The 16,238-nt window shown below is 53.9% G+C and overlaps 10 protein-coding genes across 10 annotated transcripts; 4 read left to right on the top strand and 6 right to left on the bottom strand.

The window, feature by feature from the left end:
• Positions 1-267: 267 nt before the first annotated feature.
• On the top strand, positions 268-2,010 carry N7482_003407 (PEX28-32 family peroxisomal membrane protein; the record flags this gene model as incomplete). Its single annotated transcript, XM_056685532.1, has 3 exons — positions 268-428; positions 496-633; positions 699-2,010. The coding sequence occupies 3 exons, from the start codon at positions 268-270 to the stop codon at positions 2,008-2,010; spliced, it is 1,611 nt and encodes a 536-aa protein (XP_056544274.1).
• Positions 2,011-2,238: 228 nt separating this feature from the next.
• Positions 2,239-3,000, bottom strand: N7482_003406 (nucleolar protein 16; the record flags this gene model as incomplete). Its single annotated transcript, XM_056685531.1, has 2 exons — positions 2,239-2,809; positions 2,873-3,000. The coding sequence occupies 2 exons, from the start codon at positions 2,998-3,000 to the stop codon at positions 2,239-2,241; spliced, it is 699 nt and encodes a 232-aa protein (XP_056544273.1).
• A 218-nt stretch (positions 3,001-3,218) lies between these two features.
• Positions 3,219-4,573, top strand: N7482_003405 (Zn(2+) transporter YKE4; the record flags this gene model as incomplete). Its single annotated transcript, XM_056685530.1, has 3 exons — positions 3,219-3,350; positions 3,433-3,583; positions 3,642-4,573. The coding sequence occupies 3 exons, from the start codon at positions 3,219-3,221 to the stop codon at positions 4,571-4,573; spliced, it is 1,215 nt and encodes a 404-aa protein (XP_056544272.1).
• A 731-nt stretch (positions 4,574-5,304) lies between these two features.
• On the bottom strand, positions 5,305-6,480 carry N7482_003404 (mannosyltransferase complex subunit MNN9; the record flags this gene model as incomplete). The annotated part of the gene is made up of 1 exon (XM_056685529.1): positions 5,305-6,480. One exon carries the CDS (start codon positions 6,478-6,480, stop codon positions 5,305-5,307), a length of 1,176 nt encoding a protein of 391 aa, XP_056544271.1.
• Positions 6,481-7,172: 692 nt separating this feature from the next.
• Positions 7,173-8,502, bottom strand: N7482_003403 (uncharacterized protein; the record flags this gene model as incomplete). Its single annotated transcript, XM_056685528.1, has 4 exons — positions 7,173-7,592; positions 7,651-8,170; positions 8,242-8,251; positions 8,337-8,502. The coding sequence occupies 4 exons, from the start codon at positions 8,500-8,502 to the stop codon at positions 7,173-7,175; spliced, it is 1,116 nt and encodes a 371-aa protein (XP_056544270.1).
• A 1,458-nt stretch (positions 8,503-9,960) lies between these two features.
• N7482_003402 (uncharacterized protein) lies at positions 9,961-11,347 on the bottom strand (the record flags this gene model as incomplete). Its single annotated transcript, XM_056685527.1, has 3 exons — positions 9,961-10,910; positions 11,150-11,270; positions 11,330-11,347. 3 exons carry the CDS (start codon positions 11,345-11,347, stop codon positions 9,961-9,963), a joined length of 1,089 nt encoding a protein of 362 aa, XP_056544269.1.
• Positions 11,348-13,185: 1,838 nt separating this feature from the next.
• Positions 13,186-13,452, top strand: N7482_003401 (uncharacterized protein; the record flags this gene model as incomplete). The annotated part of the gene is made up of 1 exon (XM_056685526.1): positions 13,186-13,452. One exon carries the CDS (start codon positions 13,186-13,188, stop codon positions 13,450-13,452), a length of 267 nt encoding a protein of 88 aa, XP_056544268.1.
• A 100-nt stretch (positions 13,453-13,552) lies between these two features.
• On the bottom strand, positions 13,553-13,738 carry N7482_003400 (uncharacterized protein; the record flags this gene model as incomplete). Its single annotated transcript, XM_056685525.1, has 1 exon — positions 13,553-13,738. The coding sequence occupies one exon, from the start codon at positions 13,736-13,738 to the stop codon at positions 13,553-13,555; it is 186 nt and encodes a 61-aa protein (XP_056544267.1).
• Positions 13,739-14,648: 910 nt separating this feature from the next.
• Positions 14,649-15,119, top strand: N7482_003399 (GFA family protein; the record flags this gene model as incomplete). The annotated part of the gene is made up of 1 exon (XM_056685524.1): positions 14,649-15,119. One exon carries the CDS (start codon positions 14,649-14,651, stop codon positions 15,117-15,119), a length of 471 nt encoding a protein of 156 aa, XP_056544266.1.
• A 46-nt stretch (positions 15,120-15,165) lies between these two features.
• On the bottom strand, positions 15,166-16,012 carry N7482_003398 (SDR family NAD(P)-dependent oxidoreductase; the record flags this gene model as incomplete). The annotated part of the gene is made up of 2 exons (XM_056685523.1): positions 15,166-15,485; positions 15,547-16,012. 2 exons carry the CDS (start codon positions 16,010-16,012, stop codon positions 15,166-15,168), a joined length of 786 nt encoding a protein of 261 aa, XP_056544265.1.
• Positions 16,013-16,238: the final 226 nt, after the last annotated feature.

Raw genomic sequence — 16,238 nt, 5'->3', positions numbered from 1 at the left:
GCTCCTCCTCGAGGTTCCCCTGATTGCGAACTGCAGTACCGTACCGGCGTGACCAACGTTACCCGCCAGAACGGTTCCGCCGCCGCCGATCTGACCGTACGCGGTACCGCCAACCCCAGAAAAGTGCCCATGCCCAAATCAGCAGGCATCGACAGCGCATGTGCTTTTGCTGGGCTTGTTGCCGATATCCCCTCTGCGACATCTCGTGCTTCCATATTCCTTTTTCCCTCTCTAAACACCTGCAGGCCATGTTGGCTCTTTCCCAGCATGGAAGAGTACAATCCAGATGCCCTGGTAGATCGCGACCAGCCTGTGCCGATGCTGAACATGAAGAAGCCGAGGCGTCATAGGAACGGCTCTCCAGATAGTGCGCACTCGCGGTCATCGTCGCAGTCGAAAAATTCCATCCAGGAGAGATTATTCACGAAGTATGCTCTGCCCATTGTGGACGCTTGGAATACATCCTGCTCCTGTGCTGACGGTGGCAAACCCCAGGCTTCTACAGCAAGTCATCCCCGCCGACGATGACGAGGATGGAACGAATCCCGGGGACCAGGCCTTTGTGACGTCCCCAAAACGGCCGGCCTTCAGCCTGCCGACGATGTCGAATAACTTCCGCCGTTTTAATGCAAGGTGAGCAGGATGCCGAGGTATTGGTCGTCGAACTGTTCTAGGTGGGAACTGACGCTATCGTATAGAATTGGCGTGGTGTTTGTGTTCCAGACCCAAGTTGAACGTCTGCTCAGCTGGCAAACACCAACCCACACTATCTCATTTCTATTTGTGTATTCCTTCATCTGCTTAGATCCGCACCTGCTTTTGGTACTACCCCTAGTGGTTCTCCTCCTCTTCATCATGGTGCCGGCCTTTATTACTCGCCACCCTCCACCACCATCGACATCGACCTCCAGCATTATTCCGTATTATTCCTATGAGGGGCCGGCACTGGCACCGGCAAGGACGATCAAACCGGCCTCGGAGACCTCCAAGGATTTCTTCCGCAATATGCGGGACCTTCAGAACTGCATGGCAGATTTCTCCGATGTCCATGATGCTACCATCGCCGTCTTTGCTCCATTAACAAATTTTGCCAATGAAAAACTCTCATCAACCATTTTCCTGGCCTGTACAGTGGCTACAGCAGCGCTGTTTCTGATGGCACATCTTTTGCCTGTACGGTTGATCATGCTCGCCGGTGGGAACGTGGCGATCTTGTCGAGCAATCCCAAAGTACAATACTTTGTCAAAGGACTAATGGAGGATATTGAAGGGGGCCTGGCTGAATTGGACTCACCAACTGACGATGACGGGGGCAAGGATCTGTTCGGGGCCGCTGTTCCAAAGGATCCGTCCGCGGCCATGTCTGCAATGGAACAGTTGGCGGATATCTCACTTGACACCGACCCAGAAGAGCGTGAAGTTGAGATCTTTGAACTCCAGCATCGAGCACCCGGGAAATCAGAGTCAGGATGGGAGAGCTTTATCTTCAGCCCCCAACCCTACGACCCATTATCACCAGCGCGCATCGCAGGGGATCGACCCCGTGGATGCCGTTTCTTCGATGACGTTCAGTCTCCGTCTGGCTGGAGATGGAAGAGCAAGAAGTGGGAGCTTGATCTGGACTGTCGGGAGTGGGTGGTTGAGCGCATGATCACTGGAGTTGGGTTCGAGGTTCCAGGAATGAGCCCGGACGGCAGTGCAATCATTGATGAAGTAGGTGGCTGGGTCTGGGATTTGCCTTCTGACCCTCCCACCGTGCGAGAGGAGGAAGAGGAAATGACTACTATGGCCTACGGTGATCTGAAGGTGTCGAACTCTTCATCCAAGCCGAAGGGTGCTTCGCCACCAAAGGAGAAAAATCGGGCGAAGTCTGCTGGGGACTGGGAGGAAGCAGCTTCTGCTGCTTACGGGGTAGGAGAGTGGCGGCGTCGCCGGTGGGTGCGAATCGTGCAGCGCATGAACCTCCCACCAGCTGGCACCGTCACCTATTCGACCCTCGGCCACAATTGATTGTTCGGCCACCTGATGATACCAAGAATCCAATGATATTGCGGGGCCGCGATAGTTCTGATATTTGTTCAATTGGGAGCAACTATACACTGCTCGAATATCTTTCCCATGAATATAGATATGCGTAGGAAGGGGCACTTTTTAAACCATCACAGAAAGATTGGGAAATAAAAATCAAACGCCGAACTCGCCCCGACCGAATGCTCAAAAGAAACATGTTTAGCGGCATCACGCCTGGCCCTTTTGCCACTTGCTGATTCTCCTCCGAATATCGCCTTCGGTCTGCTGCATGGGGTTCAGCTTGCGGTCACGAACCATAGCCGCGATGTTGTCCCCGTGCTTCTCAATCAACCGTGAGATCCACTCGCCCTCGCGCGAGCTTTGATGCCGCGGCTTCTTGGCCTTTTCACCCTGTCCCTCCAGGTCTGCCTGGCGCTCCAGCTGCTGCACGATATGTGTGCTGGGTGCACCGGGGGTGGTAGTGTCCTCGTTGTCGGACAGGTCGTTCAGAGGGTCGTTGAGCGGGTTTGCACGCCGGCGCTTGCGCCCTGCAACTTCGATCTCGTCATCGTCGTGGATTACCCGCAGAATTTTGCCAGTCTCCGGGTCACGCTCAACCTTCGTCTCGCCCAGATCGATGTGGGCAGCGGCAACGGCGCTACCATTGATGTGGAGCGAGTTCGACTTCTCTGCGAGGTCGGTGCGCCCAGGGATTCGTTCATTCCCGCCGGTAGGGGCGTTGAGCTTGTGGAGTAGACCGAGCTTCTTGTAGTTTTGTGTAAGGGTCAAATCACGGTCCCTGGAGTAGAAAGCATGTTAGCGCATCAGGAACAACGTATTTTTCGAGGCGGTTTACGCATACCAGTTCTGGGCGATGATGGCGTTGCCTAGCACGTTGATTTTCTTGTTGCCGCTCTTGAGGCGGTTGTTCTTCGCCTTAGCCTTGGAGAGGCCGGAACGGTTCTTCTTTTTCTGCAAAATTTTGCCCATCTTTGCGACTGTTGTGGTGGATGGTCGTTCGGAGGAATCGTAGAATTATCAGCGTTATCGAAACTTTTTTAGTGTTTGCACTCCGACTGTGCTGGACCTTGGCGTGTTTGTTCCAGGGTCCACCGATAAAGTGGCCCGACCGCGGCGATAAGCGATCCGCCCACGCGGGCTGTTTGTTCCCTTGCTGTCCCTTTACACACCTCATTTATTCTTCTCTAATGGCTTCGCGATTCATGCCCTCGCGCCGCACGGGCTTTGCGCTCGTTGCTGGATGTCTCTTGTTCTCGGCGCTTGCCGCTGCTACTCACCCGGGCGCATTGTCTGTGGGTGAGATCGAGGAGCAATTGCAGGTAATTCACCACAAGCTGCGGTTGAGCTGAGCTTATAGACCTTAATTCAGCCTCCGTAGCAGCTGTTGACACCTTGTCCTAGAATTGCCCACTTGTTGAAGCTCTCAATGAGCAGAAACGAGCTGCTGCGCCAGAGACTGCGAGTTTGACCTCGAAGATCTTCGCTGTTCTCTTCCCCGGAAGCCCGGCCGTGAACTCCCTCCTGGCCACGTTGTATATTTCCGGTCCTCCCAGTTTGTCCAACCTTGCCCGTTTCTGAAGACAGGGATTTCCGTCTGACAAAGACTGTAGACTTCCTCTTGGCATTATGCCCTCCCAACATCGACCCCTCATCCTTGTCCGTTATGGTCGCCTTCGCCGTTGGAGGCTTACTGGGTGACACGCTATTCCACCTCCTCCCGGAGATCTTCCTCGGTGAGGATTCCCCAGACCACGTGAGCTTTGTCATGGTTGAGCCAAACAAGAATCTTCTGCTTGGTCTGGGCATCATGGTTGGCTTCTTCACCTTTGTCGCGATGGACAAGGCCCTGCGCATCGCCACAGGCGGCGAAGGCGGCCACGACCACTCCCACAGCCACTCCCACGCAGAAGTGACTGCCGCATCGACCACGGGCTCCGAGGTGGATGGCAAGACTGGCAATGAGCTGAAAAAGCGCAAGTCAGGAAAGGCCGCGAAGGAGCCTTCCGAGGACTCGACGGCCGAGAAAGAGATCAACCCTAGCGTGAAGCTGGGTGGATACCTCAACCTCATTGCAGACTTCACGCACAACATCACCGACGGTCTGGCTCTGTCCTCGTCTTTCTATGCTTCGCCCACCATTGGCGCAACCACCACCGTCGCCGTGTTCTTCCATGAAATTCCACACGAAGTCGGTGACTTTGCCCTCCTCGTGCAGTCGGGCTTTTCCAAGCGCAAGGCCATGGGCGCGCAGTTTATCACAGCCGTTGGTGCGTTCTTGGGTACTTTCATTGGTATCGCTGTCCAGGAATTTGGGGGCAACAGCGCTACGTCGGAGGCTGGCCCAGGCGCTGGACTTTGGGGCACAAGCCTCCAGTGGGGTGATATGCTTCTCCCCTTCACTGCGGGAACTTTCCTCTATGTTGGTACAGTGGCTGTTATCCCCGAGCTGCTGGAGACAGGTAAAGACAAATGTGCCGAGGTGCGCAAGACCATCACCCAATTTTTGGCTATCGCTGTTGGCGCGGGGATCATGCTTGTGTGAGTATACCTTTCCAAGATCTCCCGTGCATGTTTGCTGACCATATTGACAGAATCTCTTGGGATTGAGAACATTAATGTATGTTGTCATTGGAGTTGACTACTCCACAGGCTCATTGATAGTCCATATATCTGTAGTATGTACTTCTAGCTCTTGTCATTAAACCTATAGAGCACGGGAGCAACCTCCCAACATCGCTAATTCGAGGTTAATCTACGAGAACGCACCCAATACACACTTCGAATACATGACCGTTCTTATTCGTATATCTAGCATCTCCAAGGTTCATCCCAACCAGACCTAACCGCAGACAACCTCTATTCAGGAACAAACCACCAGCATCAACTGGCTCACCTTAAAAAAGAATCTTGACGCCACATCGAAAAATAACCGCCGAGGCCATGTCTCAATGAAGCCCAGTACCATATTTGTCGTCGCATAAGAATGGACATTGAATTAAATTGTTCCTGGAACAAACATCTCCAAGTTGATACGCGGAAAGAGGAAGTAGAAAAGAAGATAAATCGACAAAAGTAAATAGGTGAATCCCACAAGAAAACAAAAACGCCAAGGAATGGGTTGTTTCGTGATGAAGGCACGTCGCCCTCCTTGCTAGCAAAGACGAAAGGGCGACGCGGATCGGGCGCACAGCGCACGACGCATGCATGTTGAATCGGTACTTCAGAATGGAACACGGGCAGACGCAGTTACTCGTTATAATGGTAGACCTGGGGTTAGATGTTAAAAGCGAGGATCTTCGACAGGAATGAAGGACAGGGACACTTGTCACTTACGAAATAATCTGGCAGCCCAAAGACTGCATACCCTAGCCGCTTGGCCATCTTCGCAAATCCTTCGGTCTCAACAAGGTGGTAGAACGGGAAGGCAGGGAACATGGCACCGTCACGGTGAACGTCGGCCTTGACCATGAGGGCTGTGCCGCCGACACCATCGAGAGCCACCATACGCTCCGGATCCAGGTCCTTCAAGTTAGCCAAGAAGGCCATGAGGGTGCGGTATGTAGGCAGCTCCGCATACCCCTCCAGCAAGATGTCGTCGGGTCCCATCTCCGCAGCCAGCCTCTGGGCATGTTCGCTATCGATCCATGAGTTGTAGTCGTAGGGACGAATGTCCCATTTCCTGGAATCCGAGTCGTAGTACCGCTGGTAGCAGTTCGGCACAATGACAGGCTGATCATGCCTCGTCAAATCCTGGATGAGAGACGAGGGTGTCTCGACGATGTCCCCATCTAGCCAGAGCACCCACGATGTACTCGGACCCATGGTGGTGAACACGAGACTGTTGCGGGCGCGGCTCATAGACTCGCGGCGCTCCTTCTGCGAGGACATCTTGTGCCGGACCTTCTCGTCCTGCGACTGGAGCGGCGGATCGAAGTCCTGACGCAGGATTGAAATGCTCGCGAAGCGGGTATCAATCGGGCCCGATTGCGTGCGGGCGATAGCTTTCTCCAGCGCCGCAACAGCTGCGTTTCCATCCTTGGATTTGGGTGCTATAAATCCCAGCGAGATCAACTCGTGCGGGTAGCTCAGCTTGACCAGGTTGTCCCAGTATTCTTGGTAGAAGCGGGCCAGCGGGGTGAGGATGAGGATTCGCTCGCGGTTGGCGATCGAGTCGCTCGTGCTGGTCAGATTGTTGAGGTTGTAGTGCACGACCGGCGGGGCTGCCTGGATGCCATCGCTGCGAACGGGCTGGGACTTGAGGAAGGGCTTGGTGGGAGGGGAGAGAGGGTGTTCAGCGGCGTCTTGCTGGCGCTGGTGCGATGAGACGGCGGAGGCGGAGGCGGAGGGCGATGAGGGCGATAGCATGAAAACGATGAAGCCGAAGGCCAGTAGCGCAGCCAAAACGAGGCTGACAGGACTCGTACGGCGCATCGAGCGTGCAACGGCCATGGCCGTTCGGCTTCCAATTGCGATATGGCCAAGTTGCAATTGGACAGTTGGAGAAAGGGTGTAGGAGCTCAGATCTGAAACGGCGATCAGCGCGTCTGTGGTGGCCTCAGGCAACTGAGGGTCTTAGCTCTCTGAAGATCACCTAGCACAATTGGCTGCTTCCTCGTCTATACCAGCGGCCTTGTCCGGACTCCGACGGCTGCTTTAAAGAACAAGGAGATGATGATGAGAAAATGAAGACAACCGTGTCTCTGTGTCGTTTTTTTTATTCTACAGGGCCGGAAAGAGAACTATTCCCCGACTACGCTTAACCTATACGACTCTAGAATTGGGGCCCTTTAGAAAGCAATCATCTCGAACACAATGAACCTGCCCAATTGCCGAATCGCACGGCACGTCTGGAGACTAACATCCTACGGTGCTATCGCGGGATGCCCGAAACAGCTGCCCGGGGGTCTCCTTTGGCCGAAAGCGGCCTGTTAATATTTCACATTCCTGAGCTGGGAAACCTCGGTGCTGGCCCCGAGCCGAGCATATCTACTGAATCACAGACAAAGAGGACGAAAGTTTGATCAAGAATGCATCTTTTCCACATGTTTGGTTTATTCTATGTTCATCCGGGAGGCGTCAGTCGTGTTTTATATGTATGTACAGGCCATTGGGTGTATATGCAGGTGGGAATTATTTGGTTTTCATGGCAAGGTGCGCATCACGCCCTCGAATGCAACCAACGCCATCGCATTCGCCGGGAACGCCCTGAGGAAACAGGGAACGAATCCCCGCCAGTACCCTCTCCACCCACGCTCCCGCCACACAGCCCTAGCAGCGTCTTTCCAGCCGCGGAACTGCCGCGGCCCATCATTGAGTGCGCCGCCCATTGGGTCTGTCATGAGGCGCTGCTTCACCACATCGGATGGGTACGAAGTAAGCCAGAAAATCTGGGCAGAGATACCGCCAGCCCAGAAATTGATCATAGGCGCGGACATGCTGGTGTTGTCTTTCATGTAGCGAGTGAGCAGGTCGTAGGAGCCCCACCAGAAGAAGAAAAAGGAGCGGAAGAAGATGGTAGCGCAAAGGCCGCGGTATAGGCCGCGGATGCCATGCGTGCCAAGCTGGATTGATGCGTTAGGAAGACGGTCGTATACACGGTATATGGCTTCATAAACTTACAATTTTGCGGAGACAATCGATTGGCCCGCTGTACATGCGCTTGGTTTTGTCCGCAGCGTATTGCACCTGCAACCGGGCCTTGACGTGCTCAACTGGAGCCGCAATAAAACTGACTGTCGTGCCCGCCATGATACCTGCAATACCATGACCGAATGACGGGAGTGTTCCGAGATCAGGCTGGCTGCGAGAGAAAGGAATCCAAGGGCGGATATCGGGCCTAGAGAAGACATTCTCCAACAGCAACCGTCGGTATAGTGTCAACGATCCCAACATCCTGGTCCACAGAGTGATGGTCAGCCTCCGATCTCTCGCATATTCTTCATGTGGATGTAGAAAGGAAAGCGCCTGGCACAGGCTACTCACACAGAGTCCATCATCATCCATCCGACCAGCGGTGGTGTAGCGCCCTTTGTACAATCCCCGTACGCCCTCCTTGCGCACTGTCTGTAGCGTGCAGTCCAGTGGTCCCCGAAAATGTGTATCCTTACTGGTCTGAAGGCGAACCTTGATGGTGTCGAATCTGTCCGGAAAAAGCAGGGTTATTACGGTCGATCCGACTTGCGAAAATGGAGATGAACTCGAACGACGTACGGATGGCCAACTAGAAATCCAAATCGCTGTTAGCACTACACTGAAATCATTCAAACTGTGATCCGAATGCTGGACCAGCATGGCGATCGACTTACCACTCAACTTTGCAATACCGGAAAACACTCCAGCAACAAACCCTTTGTAGTTTTGCTTGCCTGCCGCCGCAGGCGCATTATTCCCACCTCCTGTGTCCTTCACCAACTGTTGCTCCATTATGTTGGATGTGGGCAAGACTTCCAGGGGCGCCTGCGCCGGTGACATAGTTGTTGATCCGTGAAGTGCAACCCGGTGCGTCAGCGGTATCTGAATTGAGCAGGAGATGCTCGCGCGACGGAGTGGGGTCCTGGGACGTGAGGATCCCGGTGGTCGCGGTACTGCACGCCTTGATTTTGGGCAGTCGAAAGTTTTCGCGAGGTACGTAGGAGCACGGTTAGGGGTATAATGAAGCAATTGAGGAGTGATGAGCGAGATCGGAAAGTCTTTAATCTTTCGTCTTGAAGGGCCCCGCCGCCGCCGGTTCCTCCGGGGAGCAGTGGCCCACCTCCGGACTCCGCTTTTATGGACACCTCAGTCATCAATTAATTCACCTAACGTAATTCCCGGCCGATCTGGACGCCCCAAAACACCATATTAAAGCCGATAAATTACAACTTCATATCTCAACAACAATATTCAATATAGATAAGATATTGAGTTTGTGCAATTTAGAAAGTATCTGTAACCTACTGAAGGAATCTTGAAAGCTCACTTTAGGTGGCTATTAAAATATAGATATTTACATCTCGAATGTCAAAATTACGTAGTATTTTATAGTAACATGTCGAAATAATAGATTTAATCGCATAGTATCTAGATATATTGTTCCTTGCGCGTAGAAAATGAGCATCCTCAAATTTTAACGCAAATAAACACCTAGTGGTTAATATACCGTGACCTGAAAAATCGCATTGAATATGGTGTTTTAGGGCGTCCAGATCGGCCGGGAATTACGGTAAGTTACGTTAACATACCATTAACCTACAGTAGTTAGGCACCCCTAGGCATTCAATAGGGCGGTGAGATGTTTATCAGGTAGATCTTCTGACGTACAAACAAAGTATACATCGCTATGGTCGTCGTTTCCTGGACCGGGTTGGGGATGAAGGGACATGAGACCTCAGGACAAGGGCCCCCTTCCTTATGGAGTCGACTGTAACGGCGCAGTCGCTTTTATCCAGCGACTTACATCTACGTGGAATGTGGCGTCTATGCAAAGAGAAAATCAATAGTGTATAACTCGAAGGTCGCAGAAGCCTTCAGTAATGAATTGGAATTCAAGTAAAAATAAAATTAGCAGTCTGACTGGTCCGTGTCTGGGATGCTTGTGGCCGTACTGTGGACCAGCGGGGTATAGAAACATGATGTCGTAATGCAAAGGGTGACAGCCTGAAGAACAGACTCCGGTCTGTAACATATCAGGCAGGAAGTATGAGAGCAAAAGAAGACTAAATAAAACAGAATCAATAAGCCCATGCCCATGTGCAAAGGCTCGACTTCAGAGCGCTCTTCAGTCTTAGTTTTCATGCCCGTAACACCAGAAAGCAGACAAGGATGGGTCCAAGGAAAAAGGAACAATAGTTCTCAGCAATAGAAAGGACAAGGAAAAGGTCACAAAAAAAGGAAACACCGATTCTGATGCAGGGCAGTAGCTGCAGCGTAGACAGGGGAGAAGGAATCCCGTCATCGACCCTTGGCGGATTTGCGATTCTTCTGCCGAGCCTTCTCATTCTCGCGTGCAATGAGTTTCTCAATCAAGTCGGGCGATGGGCCCGAGTAGAGTCCTGCGCCGTCACGAGAGGTGTGGTGGCTGGCCTTGCCGGCGGAGCCGACAGCCAGGTAGTCACCGGATTCTAGGGCCAGCGGTGTGACGGGGCCCGGACTGCGCAGAGGATCCAGGCGCGGAGCCGACGGGCTTTGCGTGACGCTATCGCGCAGGTCCCGGTACTGCCATTTCATGTCGCGCGACCCCGACGACGTGCGGTAGTTGTGTTGCCGGGACTGCCGCGGAGACGGCGGCTGGCCCGCCACCGTGGGCCCGCCGGTGCTGGACTGGTAGACGGCCGGGTGGAAGCGTGGCAGGGTGCCGAGGTGGAAGCCCGGCATGGACTTGGCTGGATTTTGGGTGCGCGAATGCGAAGGCTGCGGGGAGCTGGGGCAGCGCGGAGACATGGTGGGTGAACCAACTGGCGAGCAGAAAGGTGAGTTATCGGAGCGCATGCTTGGATGATAGCGGCTGAGACGGGTCGACCGGGGCGAGCGGAGGTGCCTAGATTTAGCGGATAGCGAGGCACGCTCCCAGTCTTCGAGGTAGTCGTCGTGCTCGAAGCGCCCAGTGAGCGGAGTCACAGGGAGATCGTGGTTGTCGTCCAGGCCGTGGCGGCGCCTGGGGATGGGGATGGGACGGGTCGATGAGGAGAGGGAGAGCGACTCGAAAGCGTCGATCGGATTTGGATCCGGGCGACGAGAGCGTCTCGGAGGCGTGGGCGGGCTATATGTGGAGGAGGTGCTCGTCAAATCCCGCAGGGAGGACAGGGAGACCGGAGTGGGGTAGCCGTGCTTGAGGATCAGACGCTCGAGATGGTCCCGCGGCCGGTATGGCGACGAACGAGAGCGCAAGCCTGAGGAGAAGCCTACAATGCAGGTGATCAGATAGGGAATGAGACGTCATGGAATGCCACACGTGTCGCGCGGAGAGAGGAATGTATTAAGCTGGGACGGGGTGATGGATCGATTGGGGAAAGATGGGAGGGGGGCCACGAAACAGCGGGAGAAAGGGTTGGAAATCCAGCCAATTGAATGCCCCACACAGCATGAAGGCAGGCATAGGGATTGGGGGGTTGGGGGGGGGGGTTGGTGCATTGCAACTTACTGTCGGAGTATGAACTGCTGCTCAGCGAGGACGGATAGAACGAGGATGACGAGGAGGAAGAAGCAGAGTATGAAATGGGGGCGGTCGTGGATGTCGGTTTTATTTGTTTCCGGCGCATCGTCTGCACAACAGTTAGTGTGTGACCTCCACACCTGCGGGGAGGTTGGCTCCACTACCAACCGCCAACACGGCCGGCATGGCGTCATTTTGGGGGACTTGGAGGATTTGAAGGGCATCAATGGTAATGAAAAAATAGCCGGCTCCACCGGGCGCTCAGGTCCGGATGGCATCGGTTCCTGGGCAGGGAACAAAAGAGATCCAGCACATACCATTGGCAGGGAGTGCAACCACCCCGAGTCCCGATCAAGATTACCAGTATCTCCAAACGCGTCTTTCGAAGACAACTGTCTCTTAGCCCGGCAGAAGTCTCCCTCCCGAGACCCCGCTGATTCGCTGCGGACAGCATGCAGTGAAGAATCTCGTAATGCTCCGGATGTTGGACCGAGTTTCAACGGTGGGGCAGGCGATCCAGGGATTTCAAGTTTCGCGGGCTAGAACTTTCGTCTCGTTTGGTCCGAAATGCGAGGTATCGAGGCGCCAGAGAAGGGACTGAATTCCCAGCAGAGGAGTTCCCGAGGAAAGAGAGCAAGCTGGATTATAAAAGCCTGGCCAGGCACCAGGGAAGTAGGGCGACCATTGTTGATATTGTTGTTCCCCCCCGGTACGGAGTGCTCCACGCGGTCTCGCCTGGTGACCCCGCAAGACGTTCGTTCCAAGGCACAGCCCACCAGCGGTCGCAACAGGAAGGAGTGTTTTCTTCACATCACGTACCTGGGATGAGACCATCCACGTTGCGATCTCAGGCTGGGCTGCGGGCGGGGCTGCCGATCTCCAAGCGGTGGATCGGGGGGTCATGGGTTGGCCCTGGTCATCTCTCGTCTGCACGATGGTGACGTTTTCGGACATGACAAGCAAGTCAGGTCAGCAAGGGCTCGGGATGTTCGTGCTGCCCCCCAGGAAGGCGCATGCGGGCCAACCAGCGTGGATAGATCCTGCTGCTCAGGCGATCAGCCGACATCGATCCACACCTATCACGACTGCGGGAGGGAGGGAACCGCTGCTGCTGAGTGGCTGAGATCGGCGTCCCCGGTCGTCTGTCTTTCCCATCGGATCGGATTGCTTTCTGCTCTTTGCTTTTTTGGGCGTGGAATGGGTGGAATGGGTGAAATGGGTGAAATGGGTGGAATGGGTGGAATGGGTGGAAATGGATGGAATGGATGGGATGTCTCAGCAGAGTGACTCTGGGGGTGACGACCCCACCACGGGGAAGCTCGTGAGTCAGAAGATGGTTCCCACCGTTGATACCACAGCTTGATCCTTCAGCCTGAGGCTCAGGGTTGATCTTCCAGAGGGGGCAGAGGCTTACTTTGGTGGTCGATATCTAGATATAGATCGTGAGGTGGGACCGTCCTTTGCCGCGGATGCTTGGGAACACTGGAAGCTTTGCGGATGTTACCAGCGGGCCATACATCACGCCGTTGCTGGTTCTGCCAATCGCGTTGTATAGTGCTCGGACTCGCTCCCAAGATTGACGTCTGTCTCTCTCCAGATACAAGTGGAAATGTGGCTCGACGCAGGCAAAATCGGGCAGCCTGGCCGATGATGCCCCTGCATACAGTGCGGCCTCATGCATGTCACGCAAGCCGCATATCGCTCATTCCTCCTTGCTTCCCACCCCTCCATCTTTCATCTTTCATCTTTCTGGGCTGCAGCCACCATCCATAGCCCCCACCTTCCACCCCACCTCCCTTCCATTGGATGAGTTCGCGAGCGATGCCCCTACGCACACTACACTTAGTTCCCCTGCCCACTACGAGACTTGTCGGATGACGCAGTCAAATCAACCCTTTTAGATGTGAGTGCAACTGAGGCCAGGTACCGACTGACAGACCGATGGCTGATGCTCCAAAAAGCCCGCCACACATGCGGGTTCCTACTTCCAAGGCTCCGTGAACCATTCAGAACTCTACGAATACATGTCCATTGGGCCATTTGAGACAGAGCAAGACTTTGTTTCGCAGTTCACCGGTGGCTTCGTAAACGCCTCCGAATCGGTGGCGTGCTTTGCCGTCATCGACAAGAGGAAGCCACCCTCCCTAGCAGACCTAGAGGGCGAACTACCTGGGATGGTCTCATACATGAGCACCACGGCCGTGCCCGCAGAGGTAGGATACTCCATCACCCTCCCGCCCTACCAGCGAATCACCCTGTCACGGATCCTGGAGGGGACTTGGGATTTCTGAACTGGGGATTCTTCGTGAAAGGATACAGGCCATAGGGACTCTAAACACAGTAGCCGAGCGGAAACCCAAGAAGAAATTCCAGACTGTTGTCAAGGAACCCCTAACAGTAGACGAGACTCACGTTCGGCACTTTGCCCTTGGAGGTCGGGTTAAGATAGGAATGGGCGGATTCCATGGATTGATCAAAGCGGAAGACCATGGGTCGTAGACACGTCAGCATCACGCCCTGACGGCTTGCATCGTCATTCAGGTCCGGCGATATCTTTGATCCAGTCTTTCCCGACATGCTAGTGGAATAGAGAACAACTTCCATCATACTCGGACCAAATGAACTCTTCTCTTGTGATATTACAAGCTGAAGTTGAAGAGGATTGAATTCAGATCTCATGGGGTTCCATACCACCTCCATCAACATCGTGCTGAGAAACCGGCACACTCTCAGCTGTCGGTGCGAGCGACCAAATGGGGCGTGGTCGTACTCCCAGCTGGATCTAAACAATTGCCTAGGGAATAATAACGGTTGGTGGAGAATGCGTCGTGAGAGATCTAACTGTCTTTCTAATTATGTTTCCTTGGTAGGCGAATTTGTTTGGGGAGGCGATAGCTTTGCACACAGCGCGGCGGAAATACACCTTTCCTTCGAAGGGCCCCAGGGAGATCCATGGCTGTGTGCCAAACTGAATGATAAAGATGGGACGCATCGGTCTGCATCAGTACGTTGTAGATTGATGCTATGACAGATGATTTCTAATGTGGTGGCAGATAAACCTATCCAAGTGTATCCAGAACAATGTGGGGGTGCTGGCGTTTACGCCAGATGAATGAGACCGAGAGTACCTGGGTGGAATCGATCGCCAATCCCCGATCTGAATTTGACCAGGCATGCGAGAAGCGCTCTGCGATGTGGGAGTGGTCACAAGGGTGGTTGCTATTGCGAATACTGCGGGGTTGTTGCATTAGACTACGATCATCATAACAGACGCCGATATCTTTAACTATTTGCTGTGTCATATTTGGTGAGATTAGCTAGTATTTCATACGATTTACAGTACGTCCTGATGTTTACCCGAGCCCGACTACAGTAGCCTCTTTACGAAGCTCGTATTTAACCCACCGTCTACCCCTCGTCAGCATCGTCAGCCCTCCACGCTGCAACACCGACCGAGCGCAGAACCACTGTACCCACAACCGCCACAATGGGGATGAAAGCACGCTGTCAGTGCTCCAAGATTCAATTCACTACCCCGACCGACAAGCCGCTGGCGCTGTACGCCTGCCATTGCACGGAATGTCAACACCAGAGTTCCTCAGCACACGGCATCACCGCCATCTTTCCCTACTTTGAGCTCCCCGAGTCAGTGTCCGACCTGGTGGGGATTTATACACGCCATACTCTCAAAGGCCGAGTAATGGAATGTCTATTCTGCAAGAACTGCGGTGCCCGCCTCTTGCACCGGTTCCAGGATTCCATGGCGGCACCGGGTGAGAAACCTGGCCCGACGGCGACTACGAATGTGAAGGGTGGCTGTCTCGTGGATCTGGATAAGGAGATGATGAAGACGGCTGTCCATGTGTGGACTCAACATGCAATCGTGGAGATTCCGGAGGGAGTGGAGAGGTGGGAGACGGAGCCGCCACAGGCGAATCCGCTTCAGTCGAAGCGTTAAGTTAACCAAACTATAGTGCAATGCGATAATACAACAAGATAATTATCTAGCTAACCGTGCAAGTCCACCCATTATCAAGGGCAATACATGCACCGTTGATGATACTGGCACCCTTGCCGTAGGTCAAGTTGACGCAGAACCCAGCAACCTCGTCCAGGTCGCAGGTTTGAGTGCCCACAGACTCATAAATGGCATTCATCTTCTGATAACCTTCCATGTGCATGCCGGTCTGGAACACATCGGCAATGTTGGTATTCATGGCGCCCATCATCAGAGCGTTGCAGCGAATACCCCTGCTGCCGTAGAAAGCGGCGGTATTCTTGGTCAAACCCACCAGCCCATGCTTGCTGGCGGTATAGGCGGCACCTAGTAACCTTCAAGTCAGATATTACTCAATACCGCTAGCGGGGTGAAGGTATCCACGTACCGGCGGCCCATCCAGCACGGCCAGCGACAGAGACGATGTTGATAATCCGGCCATCAGGCTTCGGCTGCTCCAACATGTTACGAACAGCCAATTTGCTCAAGATCATAGGTGCGGTGAGGTTCAGCGCCATCACTTGATCCCATTGCTCGATGTCCAGGTCACCAACAGGAGCGAAATGGTCCATGATCCCGGCGTTGTTCACCAGCACATCAATTTTACCAAACTCCCGGATCAGCTCGTCGAACAGACATTGCGCCTCACTGGTGTTCGTGAGATCGGACTTGATAGCTCGCAGGGGGCCCTTTGATGACAGCTCTGCGGAGGCTTGCTGCAGACGTTCCTCGTTGATATCGCAAATAACGACGTTGGCGCCAGCGCCGAGAAAATGAGTCGCGATAGCCTTGCCCAGGCCACCAGCTCCGCCGGTGACGAGGCACGTTTTTCCAGCGAGGATCTGCTCCGACATGGAGGATTGGTGTTGAAATGTATAGAAGGGATATTTTGGAAGAGTAATGGTTGCTCGACTAAGCACTGAGGCCCTTCTTGAGCCTTTAAGTATTTATTTTTTTCTTATAGAGACGGGATATGCTCTATCCGCTCTCCGCTGGGAGGTGCTTCCTCACTCATCGTTTAGAGGGGCCTCGGCCGCTGTAATTCCGGGGAGGGCAGTCCAAGCAGAACAAATCGAACCA

This window comes from Penicillium canariense, assembly GCF_028826845.1.
Source record: "Penicillium canariense strain IBT 26290 chromosome Unknown utg000002l_segment0_segment0, whole genome shotgun sequence".
NCBI classification, from domain to species: Eukaryota; Fungi; Ascomycota; class Eurotiomycetes; order Eurotiales; family Aspergillaceae; genus Penicillium; species Penicillium canariense.
This window is presented reverse-complemented; position numbering and strand designations above follow the sequence as displayed.